This window comes from Epinephelus lanceolatus, chromosome 14, assembly GCF_041903045.1.
Source record: "Epinephelus lanceolatus isolate andai-2023 chromosome 14, ASM4190304v1, whole genome shotgun sequence".
NCBI classification, from domain to species: Eukaryota; Metazoa; Chordata; class Actinopteri; order Perciformes; family Serranidae; genus Epinephelus; species Epinephelus lanceolatus.
In genome coordinates, this window is record NC_135747.1 from 12,508,139 (window position 1) to 12,521,624 (window position 13,486).

At 39.8% G+C, this 13,486-nt stretch overlaps 1 protein-coding gene across 1 annotated transcript in view; it reads left to right on the forward strand.

Moving 5' to 3' along the window:
- Nucleotides 1–13,486, forward strand: part of ube2f (ubiquitin-conjugating enzyme E2F (putative)) — a 56,887-nt gene that overhangs the window by 10,899 nt on the left and 32,502 nt on the right. The window contains exon 5 of the mRNA XM_033617750.2: nt 10,436–10,503. Coding sequence (XP_033473641.1) covers nt 10,436–10,503 — 68 coding nt within the window. The remainder of the gene's footprint in view (nt 1–10,435; nt 10,504–13,486) is intronic.

The following is a 13,486-nucleotide window of genomic DNA, read 5'->3' on the forward strand; positions in this document are numbered from 1 at the left end:
AGATGGGGAACATGCCACCACTGTGACAATTAAGTCCAACAAAAAGCACAAGTTTCAGATGATCAAAGAGGGTGGAAAGACCACATTATATAAACCACTTTACTTTTCACTTGGAGGTATAACCAAAAGTAATAATCCCGATAATAACACCTTGTAGCACAAAAAGGTATGAAAATATTGGGTATTTGCAGCTCTAATGTTAAGCAATTATAGCACTATATGCTTCCTCTGATTCTTTTTTACTTATTCTTTATTTGAATAGTTAATCATTTGAATTACAAACATTGGCACATTGGCATAATTGTTCGCCTTAATTCAGCATTAAATGCTGCATTTTAGGGGCATTTCATATTTAGTTGTGTACATTTGTTACAAGAGAACTGACTGAAGTCACTGCATCAATTTTTATCAACTAAAACACTATGATATCTTGATGTTTTAGTAAGTGGTGATATCATTTAACATTCTCAAGCTCTCCCAGGCCTTGTGTGTCAATGTGTGCAAGCGTAAGTAAGTGCATGTGAATGTGCGTGTCTGTGATTCATCCGTCTCCCTGTCACCAGAGTAAGCACTGTAACTGCAGCTTGGTTTTCACAAAGGTCTTTGTAAGCAAAATCTGCAAAGAAAAGCAAAGATCAGCAATTAGAGACAAGGTTGGTGTCATGTTCTTTAAGAGGAGTTGATAAGGCGATTGAGTTCTTAGAGGAAGACTTGCTCAATTATTCAGAACCTCTGTCTTTCCTCATGTACACCCCCCCTCCTCCACCCACACCTTCCCCGCACCCTTCTCACTTCTTTTCACTTGCACTTTTCTTGCTTTCTTTCTCTTTTCTTTTGTTCTCTTCCACTTGTGTACTCTCTCTGTGTCCCCTCTACTAAAAACTAGGCAATACATTTGGTGTTTTAACACAAGGGCCACAGTTTATCATTTTTATTCTACAGCTAGGGCACTGGAGACAAACCTACACTATATTATCAAAGTACAGTGTTAGATCCAAAGTACTGTTGGGCACGTCAGTAAGCATGTGAGTGAAAATGCTGCCATATGGCTCATTTCTACATGCTGGCTTGTCTTGACTGGGCTTTACCTGACACGTCAGTCCAGCGCAGCAGGGATTTGCGTCTCTGTACAACAGGGCTATCTGCTTCAAAGTGTGTCTTTAACCGATGATGTGCTTGTCTTAAGTCAGTGATGTTTTAAAGGGTTATTATTGCACTGTGCAGCAGTTGTGGTAACCAGCTACTTAGCATCATGGATTTTCAGGCGGTTGCTGCAATATTGCTTGTGATTTACTGCTTATTGCTTGAAAAACGGAGACAGAATGGAGAAATGGATTGTGAATTATCACTGAATGTTGGCACTGAATCATCTCTGAATGGTGATGAAGCCCATCTGACATCACTGCAACCTGCTTGGAGGTGCTTTGACGTGACTTGGCACACCTTGGCATGTTAAAACTGGGAATCGAAATGCAAATCAACATGGCATGTTTCAACTCAGGATGGCCAGAAGTACCAATAGAAAAGCCCTTATAAAGGCCTCTGTGTGACCTTCTGGGAATACATTTTTCTGTAGACCTGTCTCTTGTCCCTCACTCTCTAGCAGCTGACAGTAAAAAAACAAAAGAATGAATTTCTAAAATCACAAATCGGGTAAATTCGTAGGTGTCTCACTTTATTGTGTCTTTATTGCTATCAGATTTCCTCTCAGAATCGAAGTTGATTATATGCACAGAAGCTTTAATTTGCACCACAAGGGAAGTGGTCAGGAAAATATAAAATACAGATGCATCTTGCCTCAGGATGCAAGTTGTCCAATATCTCTTCTATCCAACCCAGTGTAAGGTAAAATCATCTCGACTTGAGAATTTATAGCTCAAGGCTTACATAAGTGCCTTTTTCTTTTTTCTTTTCTCTTTCCTCTTTTGTGTTTTCTTCTGTTTTGTTATCTTCTGCATTTCCCATGGGAATGACAGAAGCTCTATTTACTCTAGATGAAATTTTTCATGCTACAGGTAGTGCTGTAAAGCTTTTGAGTGACTGCTTGTGGTTCAGAAAAAAACCAGGCTCATGTGTCAATGAGTGTAAAAAAAAAGCTTCACATAATGTGTCAAAAACAGAACAAGGCTATTATGTCTTGTCAACAACACTCTTGTGTTATTGGAGGCATATGGTGTAATATCCATCCTGTTGGAGATGGCTGCCTGCATTGTTTTTCATTTAAAGAAAGATTAAAATCATCTACCTCAAAGACCTAAGGAAAAAAAAACAGATTGCCTGGATATAATTGAAGCTATTTGGGTGGCTCAGAGCAGGATATTTTATATAGTTTTATATTTCTTTTTACTATTAGACTGCATGTTACATCTAAATATTTTATCAACATGTATTTTTTTTTTTTAAGCTCAGATCAGTTGGAATGTCTCTTTAGTTACTCGACTTGGTCTAGTTCCCTTTTCCCATGCAGCAGCTATGTGCCGTGACCCCGTTGCCCCAGACCCCTGTGTCTCTGAGGAATGGGGACAGCAGCAACACTCTGGGGTGAACACATTCTCACATGTCACTGTTTTGATTGAAATACAATAATGAAAGCAATGTGACGTGCAGATGATATTGTCTCTGTGTTTCAGATGTGTACTTTTTCTGTTGTTGCTTGATTTGCATATGAATAATTGGTGTGCTGTTATGCACATTGCTGCAGAGAACTGCAAATTGTGTGTGTACTTGAGTGTATGAGCAAAGTCTATTGGGCTTTCACACCTGAAAGTCCGGACGAAGGTCCCTGTTTTTGTTACATTGTATACATTTGGTCCCTTGGTTTTGCATTCACTTTGCAATTCTGTGAGCGGACTAAAGAACTTTACATGACATAGTTACGTTCATCTACGTGGGTTGCGTCACCTTATATTTGACATCGATTGGTTTATAAATGGGCAGGCGTCTGACGTCAGTGTGTTGTCAAGTAGGCGGGTAGAAATCCCCTCAATGTTTACAGACATTACCTCACGAAAATGGACGAACCAATTCTAATAATTGCCATGCTACTCATACTATTATGGCATTGCTATCAGCTGCAGCACCAAAGTAGAGCACAATACTCATGGCTTGTACAAAAACGAAATATAAATCTACATCTTGTGTGAAGATGTCACCGTCGCCCGCAGGAAGGAGGAGGAGGAGACAGCTAGCAATGTTAGCAATGTTGAGAGCCCTGCCAACTCGGGAGCGACAAGCGTCGAGGTGAGTGACCATAGACGGCTCATTTTTGATGGTGGACTTGACTTCTCTCCTGGCGGAAATGAACAACTGGCGCACCAGAATTTCCTGTCCATGGTCCGAAAGTCCATACCATCCAAAAAAATGCTTTCACACTAGTAACGGACTGGACCATGGTTCCGTTTGGTCTGGACCGGGACCACCTCTTTTGGCCGGACCAAATTTCGGCCGTTTGGTCCGGACCGTGGTCCAGGGGTAGCTCTCACACCTGCGGACCAAACTGGAAAGTCCAAAAGTCCGGACCAAACGACCTAGGTGTGAAAAGGCCCTAAGAGTGGCTGTATTTTAGGGTCAGCAAGGGGGCATAGTGTGTTGAAAAAATTGATGGCAATTTTTTTTTTTTTTTTTTTTCAACAGACAGTGACCTTTTTTGTATGTTATTTCCTCTATTAGTACTTTGTACCATGAGGACCCTATCTTACAGTCCTATTAAATATGTAACACCTTGGATGACTTTTTGTCTTTTTGCATGTTTGCTCAGAAGTAATCAAGTTCAATCCTCTTTTCAGCTGTTCCTCAGATTGTCATACTGGGCTTCTGTGTGACTAGTGTATTAGTTTGGCTTTGTGAACTCCCAAATTAGAGATGTTTTTTCCTTTTGTTTGTCCCCGATCCGTCTTTAAAGTTTAACTAATCCCGCTTTTTTGGAGCCAGTCAGTATCATTTTAATTTTTACTGGCCAAATAAATCTTTGGCCTACATAGTATACTGGACAAGTTAATTACCCTACACATTGGGGTTTCAGTTATTTTACCACTGTTGGAGCTTGCTGGTGCTTTGTTGGGGGTGGTGCTGTTTTTGTTGGAGGACAGCCAAGAAGAAGTGGCAGAGGCTACATGGTCAGCAGAAGTTCAACTCTGCACAGTTGTGAGTTTGCACGTATAGCTTCATGCTCATATCATAGAACAGCTGTATAAGTAAAAAGAAGGCTTGTAATGATATTTAGAATTTTGCGATAATGCACGAAAGAAATATCTTAATACTGTTTGCGGACTGTGACAAAATCTGCTACCATATTACATAGTTATTTCAGTAGTACAGCTGCATTCTACTATCTTGCCTTGTCAAAAATTGTCAGAGTTCCACATTAAAGCTTGTCCAGGGTAAATAAACTCTCTGTTCAGGCAGGTGGAATGCCTCAGGCAGGGATGCATTAACAACTGTGATGCATGTAATGTTATCTAAAAAATAAACTTTGAACTGTATTGCTGAAGCAAAGCTTTGCCAGCTTAGCTGCACACGAGTCTGTCTTACCACCACAAAAAAGGACATACTTGGCACTATATAACTCTGGGTTTGACAATGTCATACGACATAATGTTACTGACGTTAAATATCTCTGGAAACCTGCATGTGAGACATTTACATTTACCAAAGAGGGCTCTATTGCAGTCCTGTCCCTTCCAGAAGCTTTGTAATCCAGGCTTGAACTGCTGTCTTTTTGGATACTTTATAAAGGAAACCGATAATGATAGATCTGAAATGAAATGTCTTCTGTGATTTTATTTATCCATTTTTCTGTGTTGAAAACAGTTATTATTGTTATTAGCTGTCCATGATGGCTGGGGCGAGTCTGTTGACAAAGTGTAGGCTGTGTTCCTGACAGTGTTGCAAACACACTACGCGATGAAATAATGAGCAACCATCTTGTTTTTGGCTTGAATGTTCCTCCAATCACCTAAAACTGGCCACATGCAAGCAAAACAGGCAATAAATAATGCTTAAGTTACAATCACCAATTGTATGTTTTGTATGTTGATAAATTATGATTGTCCAGATCCCTTTTGATTTTATTATATTTTTTAAAAGCTTAATGTCAAGCCCTGACTGTGTTGTTTCTGTTTGAGCAGCAGAGGGCGCAATCATATAGCGTGTGCCAGGGCTGACGTCAAAACCCGGAAGTTTAGCATCGCGCTGGTTCCCGGAAGAGAAAGTGAATGTGATTTTTGCATTGCGTTTTGGATTATGTCAGAAAATAAGCTCTGTGGCTAACACAAGTTTATGATACTTACAGGTTTTGTTCAGCGAGATAATCTTCACATATGAACACCTTTTATACCGCATTTGAAGTTTAAATGCGATCGCCAGAAGTAAAAAGCTAACGTTAGGCTTTAACGGACTTCATGACTACTCCACAGTCGCATGACTCTTGACGTCACCGCCACTAAGCTTTCAACTGATTTCGGCTGCTTTATTTTAAAAACATTGTATAATGGGGAGATCGGACTGTTTAAGCTAAATAAGAAGCTGTAATGGCGGACTGCCAGCACTCTCGCCTGTTCGGGGGTGATGACGTTTAATGTTTCCGACAGGGTTTGTAGTCGTATTGAGCAACTTGTTAGCAACCGCCTTTTTTACGACAAATAGACGATAGACGATAAAAGCTTCAGAATTCACAAGTAGGGTATTTACTGACGTGTTTTATGTCGTAGAACAAAACCTGAAACTCGCTTAAGCTTTTGTTAACCACAGACCTTATTTGAGGCATTTTACCAAAATCCCATTCAAAAAACATTGACTTTTAGACAAGAGAACCGGAAGTGCTAAAAGCACTAATGGAGTTCCGGGTTTACTGGCACACTCTATACGAGTCAAAGAGACAGACTCTCAAGGGATGGGCTCAGAACCAACGTGAAAATGGCCAAAACTCACATCAGATTTATTATCCAAAACAGGACATTTTGTGAAGTCATCATTTCCATTAATTTTTGAATATCATGATAAATATTGTATAGACTTTTACTGTGGTAATATCATATTGTGTGGTTTTGGTACTGTTACATCCCCAGTAAACAGCTTTTCACAGTAGCCCGGCTGCCTTTCAGTATAATTTATCTTGCAGAATTTCCTATAATGGGATAACATCACCATACTTTCATAGCTTTGGTTTTGAGTGGAGTGGTGATGGTATATCTTTTTGCTCTCCCCATGGTACCAGACAGTGACAGTATGGTCAGTACAATCCCTCTCTGATATATTAAAGATTAATGCCAAGGATGAGACATGACAGGCGATGGAGAGGAGCAAGCCCTCACACTGACTGATGATTTTGTCTCAAGATTAAATTGATTTAAATAGGGCACAAATTACTATACATTTAACAAAGGCATCCCAGGAGAGTATTGTGGCAAAGACCCACATCGTTTCCAGGGGACATGGACCTATATCCCCTCCCAAACTTTATTTCTTGCACTTGCCTCCAACCCTCCACTCTACCTGAAAATCTGTGCAAAATAAAAAAGGAAATGAAAAGGTAATAAAGCTCATCACATGACCACTTTCTAACTTCAGTGACTTTTTTCAGGACCACAAAAAACAGAAAGGTCCTTATTTGTTGGTATTTCCTTGTGATAAGATGTCTTTGTTGTGCTCACAGTTGTGGTTGTGTCTTCCAAAGGTCTGTCAGAGACCGTAATTATCTGTCAACACCAATCATGCCCTGTAATTACGAATGCTAATTGTTCTGGGTATGACGGCTAATTTCCCCCGTGTGTATGGGGTGGTTATGGTAACCATGGTAACTTGATACGAATCAGCATACGACTGGGGATTTTTCTGTATACATCAGGAGGTACTGGAGTAATAACATGTGTGTTGTGCTTGTGTCCTCCTGGTTATTTTAGTAGTATTTTAGTAGTTTAGTGTCGTAGTTTAGTAGCAACAATGCACGGCAACTCATCCCCTACACAGAGTCAAACTTCTATGTACAGCCGGAAGTAAATATGAATCTTGGGTCTTACTTTTTTTTTTGGGCTACCCTCCATTAACTAACTTGCGAGCATCTTCCTGAACTTTGTGTCTCCCTAATAAATTATTTCTAGCATCTATTTTCTCAGAAGATTTGGAGTTTAGTTGTTACGTTGTACGTATGTGTGTGAGTGTGCATGTGTGCAAGCCCAGTGTCTTGTGACAGTAAAGGCTGACTGTTCCAGTGTACTGAAGACACTCATGAATTATTCATGACCTCTGACTGCTACTGTTAGTCAGTAGATGCTCTCTTTCTTTCCCCCTTCTGTCTTTCAGTTTGTTGCTCTTTTCCCCTTTTGTTCATTCATCCCTTGGTTTTGATGTGTAGCTGTTTCTTTTATTTTCTTCTTCTCTACTTGACAGCTGCTCAAGCCGTATCTCTCTATAACACAGTGTTTATCTCCCGTCGTCTCTTCTCATTTATAATAGAGGGGAGACTGTTTGTGCGGTCTAATTAAATTGTACCTCTGTCTTTGTTGCAGTGAATGGAAGCTGGGTGAGGTTGAGGTAGCCCTTTTACAAAGGCTTTATCTCAATTGCTCAGTGTTTGAGTGGAAGACTGGAGTGGAGATTGAGAGCGAGTGAGCCGATTGCCTTTATTCCAATTTTGAATGCATGCGTAAAACCCCCTTTCCTCTGAAACACGATTTTAAGTGTTATTGATACTGTGTCAAAGCAGCATTCAAATAACTGTGTAGAAGTGTATTTCAGTATGTGATCCACGATAAGGTACTTTAGACAAAATCTGCACATCTGGATACTATCAAGTCCTTCCTTTCCTCTCAATCTCTCTCTCACTTTTGGTTCTATCAGAACTTGCTAAGAGTATGAGTCCACCTGTATGAGCTCTAACAAGCTCAGCAGCAAGTCTTCTACACCCTCTCCTACTCTGATACCTAAAAGTGCTGTAGCCGTTTTTATGCCTGTCCTTTTTTGACCATGTGGCCCCATAAGATCACAGCAGAAATGTAAATGTTATCCCACTAATTAAAGACGGCTCTCAAACAGATCCTGAACAAGCCTTTAATTGGCTTTAAAGGCTACTAGAAGGGAGAGATGGAGAGATGGAGGGTGAGATAGGTTACATTGATTGGACAGCTTAGAAAGGTAGATGGATATATAAACTGGTCAAACAAATGTTACAGCAGTCGACTAAGAAACATCTAATTTGTCGTGTGTATATTTTCCATGTTTTCTGCTTGCATGTATGTGTAGCCCTCTACATATTTGTCTTCCCCGATAAGTGTGTGTGTGTGTGTGTGTGTACTGTCTGCCATCGCAAGATGGAGAGGGAGGATTAAGCTAGTGTTATGCTTGACCTACAGAATGTGGTTAGGCTGAAAGGTCACACATTTGGTCTTAGCTCTCCTGAGAAAACTTCCTTGGCTAAGATTCAACTCTTCCTCTCATTTACTCTCCTGTCGCAGATTTATTGATCTCGGCCGAGCTGGTCGATTTTAGCTGTCATTCTGAGTTCAGACACGACCTCTTTCAATTCAGTGAGATCACTGCGTTGGCACTGGAGAGCCAGCAAATAGTTGAATGTGGCTCACCTTTTGCTCGCAGGTTAGCATCATTAGGTCGCATACTGAATTTGGCCAATTAAATATGTGCCTGTGCACATTGTTAATCTTGCAATTTTAGAGATGGATTGATATTATTCAAATTTGACTAGGCATGTTACAATACCAATAATTTGGTAGTAGATACCAGTATCATTAAAATTCCACAATTTTCAAAACTCAGTGCCATACCTTGGTAAAAGAAAAATGAAACAATAAATCCCATGTAATAGATATACATTAAAAATTTTAAACATTTCATTTAATTTAGATTTTATTATTGATCCCTGATGTTTGGGCTTGAAAGCAAAGTGCTAGTCTTTGTGGGTGTATGAGATTTTGTGGGTGAGGAAACATAACATATTTCTCTTCCATAATTGTTGTTGTTCGGCCCCTGGACATATACAACGTATTCTCGTAGGCCGGTTTGTATGATACCCTACAAAAAATGCACAACAGTTTGTATGATATCCTATGAATTAGCGCCCCACGAATGACGTTACGTCCTTAACGTACAGTTATGTGATTGACATAAAGTCATAGAGGTTGGGCTTAGGCAGGTAGAGTTACTGTGGTTAGGTTTAGGAAAAGAATCATGGCAGGACGTAAAAATTCACATAGTTCTGAACAAGCAACTCCAAGGGAAAGTCCAGATTTTTGTGACCCATCCACCACCTCAGTCTGCTTCCTTACAAAGACCTCTTGGGACCACTGCCTCATTTACTCCGGTCAGCGCATTGGACATATGATTGCAGCCTTAAATAATTTGTGGGATGCATACAACTTTGGGTATATTACTTTTCATAGGAAACCATACAAACAGTTTGTGAGAACAGCCTTACGTTTAAGATGTAACTGGGGCTGTTTGTCCCAGCCCTCCTCCACTGTGATTCAGTGGCTGGGTAAAAAGTGACAATGATGAGCACAGCGTTGTACCCAGCCCTGTGTTTTAAGAGAACATTTTTAAAGTCTTGGCAACCAGGAAAAAATAAACATGCAGTCCTCAACTAGAGTAGATGCTCACTGACTCGTCAGGCTGCTGGCATTTGTAGCAAAGTGTTAAGATGAGGCACTTTCTTTGCATAGAATTAACAAAATATGCTGGCGCCAGGGAAGAACACTTTTCTTTTCCATGAGTATAAGTGGAGCTGTCACTGCAGTTGCACTTGTTGCTGTCTTCCACGTGTTGTTGTTCTTCTTCTGTGCTGATAAGCATTCCTCCCGCATTGAACATTAGACTAGAACACTTGAAGGTATGTATGCTGCCCAGTCATGTCTGGAAGAATTGCATCCCTGGTGCCTACAGTACTGGAGAATTATGGGTACCATCATGTTTTCAGAATTTTAGCATCACGCTGGTACCAGAGTTTTGGCTCATAAATCATATTTAACCTGCTCACAAGTACTTTGAGCAACACAGCCCCTTTTAAATGCAGTGTCGTTTCTGGTCCGAGCATGGTCTTCTAGAAGTCTTATTCCTACACCTGGGGTCATTATTTTTGCTTTTATTTTTAAAGAAGGAAATATTATACTTTCTTGTTAATGAATGCCTGTTGTGGGAACATGAAATTCAAGTCGAAATCTACGAATCTGCTTTTTTTGTGTGTGAGTGTGTGTGTAAAACATGTTTAAAAGGTTGAGATAATTGTATTAAAGATGATCTTAAAGTTTTCAATCACATGGAAGGTCATGATGATTTGGTGACATATATCTAAATCCTGATCAGCAGTGTATGATGATGATTAAAGTCCCTCTTTTCACAGGAATTTGTGAGTTGATGTTTGTCATTAAATGCATGCTCATTATTAAAAACCCTTCTCCACTGACCTTTCTCCTCCATCTTCTTCCAGATGAGGGTTACTACCAAAGTGGAAAGTTTCAGTTTGAAATAGATGTCCCAGAAGCATATAACATGGTGGTGAGTAGTCCAGTTATATCTCATTGTTTGGTCTAAAAAGTGCATTTGTGTATCTGCCTGTGTGTGTCTGTGAGCCTGCCTATGTGTTTTCAGAATTATCAGGTAGACTCCAGTTTTGCCCCGTTAAAATAACGACCCTTCCAAATTTGGTGTCGAATCGTGGTGTGTTCTATTTTGTCCTGTTGTTTTGTGCATGAAGCAAAGATTAAAGTAATAGAGCCCTCAGATTATCAACTGCTGGCATTGACTAAAATGTGTGCATAGTGGCATCAATACCACATCTCCTATCATTAAAATTCATATAGGAATGTCAAGGTACTAGTATAGTTTTTTCTTATTCTCTGGGTCTGCAGAACACTGCATCACTTTGTTTCACTTGGCCGTTTTGATTTAAAGTTAATCTGCTCACCTCTTTAGTGTCTGTACTTCTATTCATTTTTGCTAGACGGGCGTTATCTCACCATGCCAGCATGTGCTTGTGTGTGTTTCTTTTGTTGGTGTCTGTATGTAGCCCTGCACGTCTCTGTATGCCTTATATCTTTGTCTTTTGTAGAATTCTTTTAACACATACACCCACACACACACATTGTTTCCTCTACATGCAGTCATTTGTGTCAGTTTTATGATGCCTGCCACAGAATGATAAATAATAAACATTCAATCATGAAAGGTTAATGGATTCATAAAGTTGGGCCTTGTGGCATTCAAGTGGAGAATTGCTCCTGTGATTGATATTGGGGAAGAGCAGTAAGACCAGACAGAAAGTTTAAAGTGGAGTTGAAACATTGAACAATATGACTGTGGCTCCTTTCACTTTTACCTAAAGCAAGATATGACACTACAGTCACACTTACTGTCCACCCAGATAAGCTGGAAAACTAGATTGTATTTCATCTTTTCGCCAGCAGAGTGCAGCCATGTTACTACAAGCTAGTTGGTGACGTCATTTGGTTGGTTGTTTATAATGAGCGCTGAGTACTTCAGACCACTGTAAATGTTTTTGTAACATATGTGTTGAAACGATGGAGTTTGTTTGACTTATGATGAGAAATAAACAACCACAGACAAAGTTAAAAATTAATTGCCTATGAATTTTGAACCAATAAGACCAGCTATAATGTTAAGACCTATTCCAATGGAGAAGAATAACAGCAGCGAAAGTGAAAGTGAACATTACAGTCAATGTCAAGTTGACAAATGACAGAAATCACTTTCCCACACCAAATATGTATTTTTCTACTGCCTCCATCAAGTTGTACGACCACAACAACAACATGAGACACCTACGACAATACCTTAACATTGTTATGTCACAGCTAACATAGCTAACATTAGCCTAAGCGGTGGTCACATCCACAAGCCACCTTATATCATGATTAACATCATTCCTACCTGTAGAGGCCGAGTCAAATATCAGCATCTTCTGCATCATGAAGTATTGGAAAGAAAACAAACAAACAAACAAAAACAGTATGACTTGTCATCAGAAAAACTGTCGGGGTTGACTGTCACTTGAATTTGTCCTGTTTCCCCATGTGTGTCCAGGTTAGATAGCTGAGGGGGGCAGTTGGGTTTGGCGTTGGTGCGACCATTCTCCTCTTGGTGTACATAATAGACTGTTATCCTTGAAATGGAGACACCACCAAAATCTTGCTGGCTCTTTGGTAGAATCTGGAAACAAAGAGCTCCCTCCTCAGCAACAGAATCAGCTTATTATGTTCAGCTGATTGATGATGTTGGCTTCACCTTAGATAATAAACCAGAAGTCTTACTCTGTTTACAACTCACAGCTTCGCAAGGCTCCTCTCCCAGTATTATATATCCATATAAGTAATCCCAGACTCAAGTTTTTCTGTCAAAACAGAAAATAAGGTGGATACCAGCAATGCAACATGTGTCCCATCCATTGGGTGCCATGTGACTTTGCGTACATTCGTGCACGACTCTACTCAAAACATCTTATACACTAGCTGTAAAAAAAACACGGTTTACGGTACCAAGTTAGCTAAGTCTACTTCAACAACTCCTGTTGGCAAGCAAGCAGACGGACATCAGAGAGGAACCAACTCAATGACATCATCATCTGGCTTGTTGAAAGACAGCTGCACCTGGCTGTTGAAAATGTGAAATCACAATCTAGTTTTCTAGCAAATCTAGATGGATATTAATTGCAGTGTCATATCTGGCATAAGGTAAAATTCACACAAATCCCAGTCATATTGCTCAGTGTTCATCGCCTCTTTAAGAAGTGTTTCTTATCTGTATTAATCATGTTAAATCAATAATGGGGTTAAACTGCTCAGCAGTTGTTAAAGCGAGTCAGGGGAATGAATGCCGTTTACTCTGCTAGTATTATGAAGAATATTTATTACAGGTGAGTCCGAGTAAACACACTCCCCCAACATCAAATCAGCTGACAAAAGTGGTCTACAGCCTGGTTGAAATCTTCCCTGTAGCTCACAGTACAGTAGTTCATTCTGTGACTCTAAACAGCGTTTCACTGATTTTCTGTCATACATACAGGCTTTAGGTGAGGACTGTGGTTTTAATTGTTTTTTTATCCATCAGATTAACCAAAAAAAAAAAAATGTTTGAGCTCTATGGTTACACAGCACAGAAAGTGCTTGGAGCTGTTGGAATTCACTAACAGCAATGACCCAGATAAACCTAAGAAACAACAGGTGTCCATTTGGAAGGGACCCACTAGACAGGTATTGTGGGCTGTAATTAATACCTGGGGAGAGCTTGAAAATGTGTGACAAACAGAATTAAAATCACTGAAAACATGTGCACAGTTACAAAAAAAGAATTAAATTAAGAAAATGTTTCCTTATTTGTTAAAAGGTGTTTTGAATAATTTCTATCTTGATGCTGTCAGCAGTAGCCTGACATCACCAGACCAAATTGCAAATGTGAATTAATCAAACCTCTCTGTTCATTTTCAAAGAGGAGTTATCAACGGGCATAGACCAAAATGCTTCTG